Source organism: Triticum dicoccoides, chromosome 2B (genome assembly GCF_002162155.2).
Source record: "Triticum dicoccoides isolate Atlit2015 ecotype Zavitan chromosome 2B, WEW_v2.0, whole genome shotgun sequence".
Lineage (NCBI taxonomy): Eukaryota > Viridiplantae > Streptophyta > Magnoliopsida > Poales > Poaceae > Triticum > Triticum dicoccoides.
The window spans coordinates 685,701,817-685,704,380 of NC_041383.1; the positions used below are offsets into that span (position 1 = coordinate 685,701,817).

At 55.7% G+C, this 2,564-nt stretch overlaps 1 protein-coding gene across 1 annotated transcript; it reads left to right on the plus strand.

Moving 5' to 3' along the window:
- Positions 1–1,072: 1,072 nt before the first annotated feature.
- LOC119365611 (FCS-Like Zinc finger 2-like) lies at positions 1,073–2,002 on the plus strand. The gene has a single exon (XM_037631255.1). The coding sequence runs from the start codon at positions 1,293–1,295 to the stop codon at positions 1,581–1,583; it is 291 nt and encodes a 96-aa protein (XP_037487152.1). The 5' UTR covers positions 1,073–1,292; the 3' UTR covers positions 1,584–2,002.
- Positions 2,003–2,564: the final 562 nt, after the last annotated feature.

Below are 2,564 nucleotides of genomic sequence, written 5' to 3' on the forward strand. Positions count from 1 at the left end.
CGTCTCCACCTTCGTGAGAGATCGGCGGTAGACCCATGTGAGGAGCCACTAGTCCTCGCCGGGCTCCGCCGGCATTCTGCGGCGATGGCGCACGGACCGCTCCACCGCCTCCCTCTTCCTTGCCCGCTGCCTCTCGTGACGGGTGGAGCGCGCCTATGATTCTGGAGTGCACTTGCGGGCCGGTGGCTCGGGCACTAGGACCACCGCTGCCCGCGCGAAGGAGCCGCCGACGGGGGAAGGGGATGGCGCGGGGGTGGTGCGGATTGCGCTGTCCTGCCGGAGCTGAGGGCGGGCCGGGAGGGTCCAACTCCGGTGTCTGCCCTGCTTAGACATGCGAGCTGCGACAACGCTACAGATCTAGAGCTGCCCCCGGTCTCTATGTTGGACCGGTCCAAGGCAATTCGGATTGCCAGCTCCTCGTTGGAGTCGAGGTCGGAGCCGGATTGGCTGTCGGAGCTCGATATTGCGCCGGATTGGATCGGACCGTGGGAGGGAAGAGGACAGGACGGAGCGAGAGAAACAAGTGGAGTGAGCTAGGGTTCAGAGTTGGAAGGTGGATTGGGGATTTTGTGGGGACGATTATGGAGTCAGTGATGGGCCGGGCCTGTCAGACGGACGCGTTTGGGTGTGCCCGGACCGTCCCATGTCCGCCTTAGATTTGAGCTAGATATGAGGGATGTCGGACAACCGGATGTTTGTGGTCGTTTGATGTGTTTGGATGGATCGATTTGTCTTGACCGGTCAATGACCGATCCGTCCGTCCAGACGTTTAAGATGCGTTTACTTTCAGCGTTCTTTTGCTAGGAAAAGCGTAACAGGTGCCCGTATTTCCAGTCCTGATCAATCGTCCGGTTTTCGATACGTCGACATGGACATTTTAAAGAGACTCCTCTGGTGCTCTTCGTTTCTACAGTAGTAGATAAAGAACCAATCCACGTCACTCATAACACCTCCCTTTGTCGTTCTTGTCCCGGTGGCCCACGTTAGTCATGGAGCCAACCACCGCAGTACACCCAGGCATGCTGGAATATACAAGTCGAACAATGGTTTCCCTTCGTGCATGGTTAGGCAGACCCATAGCGCGCACCGGACCATGGTTTCCCAGGCCGCCAGCTCCAGTGCACCAATAATGGCCTTCCCTTGCTCCATTTCCCCCATATATATCCGCCCTCCCCCATCGCACCGCTGCACCAAACTCACCCACTTTCCTCCCGCCAAGAGCAGCAGCGCACTGTGAGTTCTAGCTCCGAAGCTCAAGCTCGAGCTTGCTAGAAGAGCCACACAGCAATACCATGGCGGCATCACTAGCCTGCGCCTTCTTCTTCGACGCCGAGCCGGCCGGCGAGCCCGGCAAGCACGCGCTGGACACGTGTGCGCTCTGCGCCAAGCGGCTGGCGCGCGACAGCGACGTCTTCATGTACAGAGGGGACACGCCCTTCTGCAGCGAGGAGTGCCGGCGCGAGCAGATGCACCTCGACACCGTCTCCGCCAGGCAGGCCACCCGGAGGCTGCAGCGGTTCACGGCGCGGGCGGAGTGCCACCGTGGGCATCGGCAGTCCAGGAAGGTGTCCATCGCCAGCTAGCCGCGGAAAGTTTTGTTTGGATCGACAAGATCTGAATTCTGAAGAAAACAACATCTGTATTCTGAAGAACCATCGATGTCTCTTGGGAGGCGTCTGATGTTTCCATCTCTCCGGCTGGTGGTGGATGTACCAGATGCAGCTTGGCGCCGCCTACGAGAGGCAAGGCAGCCAGGCAGGGCAGCATCAGGCGGCACGAAACATAGGTGCCTGTAGATTCCCGCATGTGTTCAGATGGGAGCAAATTGTACTTGTTCAGTTCTTCTCGGTCGATCTGTGCTGTGCCGATGAATTATTTGATTAGAAATGAAAACATAAAAGTAAACACCATGGATCTGAAGAGAGCAATCAGACATGATTCACAATTTATTTATCTTCAATTTGGGTCAGCATGTCTGTGGTCTGCCCACTTTGTTTGGTTTTGTCACCTAAATGATTGGATCTTGTTTGGTTTTGTCCTTTTGCGTGCACACTGTGCTATAGAGCACTGTCACTGTAAACAGTTCATGGCAATCGGTAACAGCTAACTCCAACCGGCCAACCCAAACAGATACATGATTTGTCGGTTTTTCATCCCTTTGGGTTTGAACATTGCGACGGTGGCGGAGGAGATGAGGCGATGGAGAGCGGTCGGCGCACAAGGATGCCGACAAGGGCAACGACGGTGGAGGACAGCGATGTGCAAAGGTGTTGAAGAGGATGGCGCATGATCAACATAGTCGCAACGATGGAGAGGAACACCTTGGCGATGGCGGCAAGAGCAATGTGGCCGGCGGTTGGGGCGCGAGAGGAGAAAGGGGTCAATTTAAAACTGAGACATCGCCAAATGCACTATGTGTGTTGTCGAAGTGACGGGCGCTGCCCACTGCAATGTTTAGCTGTCGGAGGAGACACTGAGGGTCCGCCACTTTTGTTTCTGTATTTTTGGTTCAAAATAACATCCAAACGAGGACGGAAAAGGTTGAATCTTTTACTAGGTTTAAA

Excerpts from the sequence above, each read along its gene's own strand:
- LOC119365611 (XM_037631255.1), top strand. The coding sequence starts at position 1,293 with ATGGCGGCATCACTAGCCTGCGCCTTCTTCTTCGACGCCGAGCCGGCC.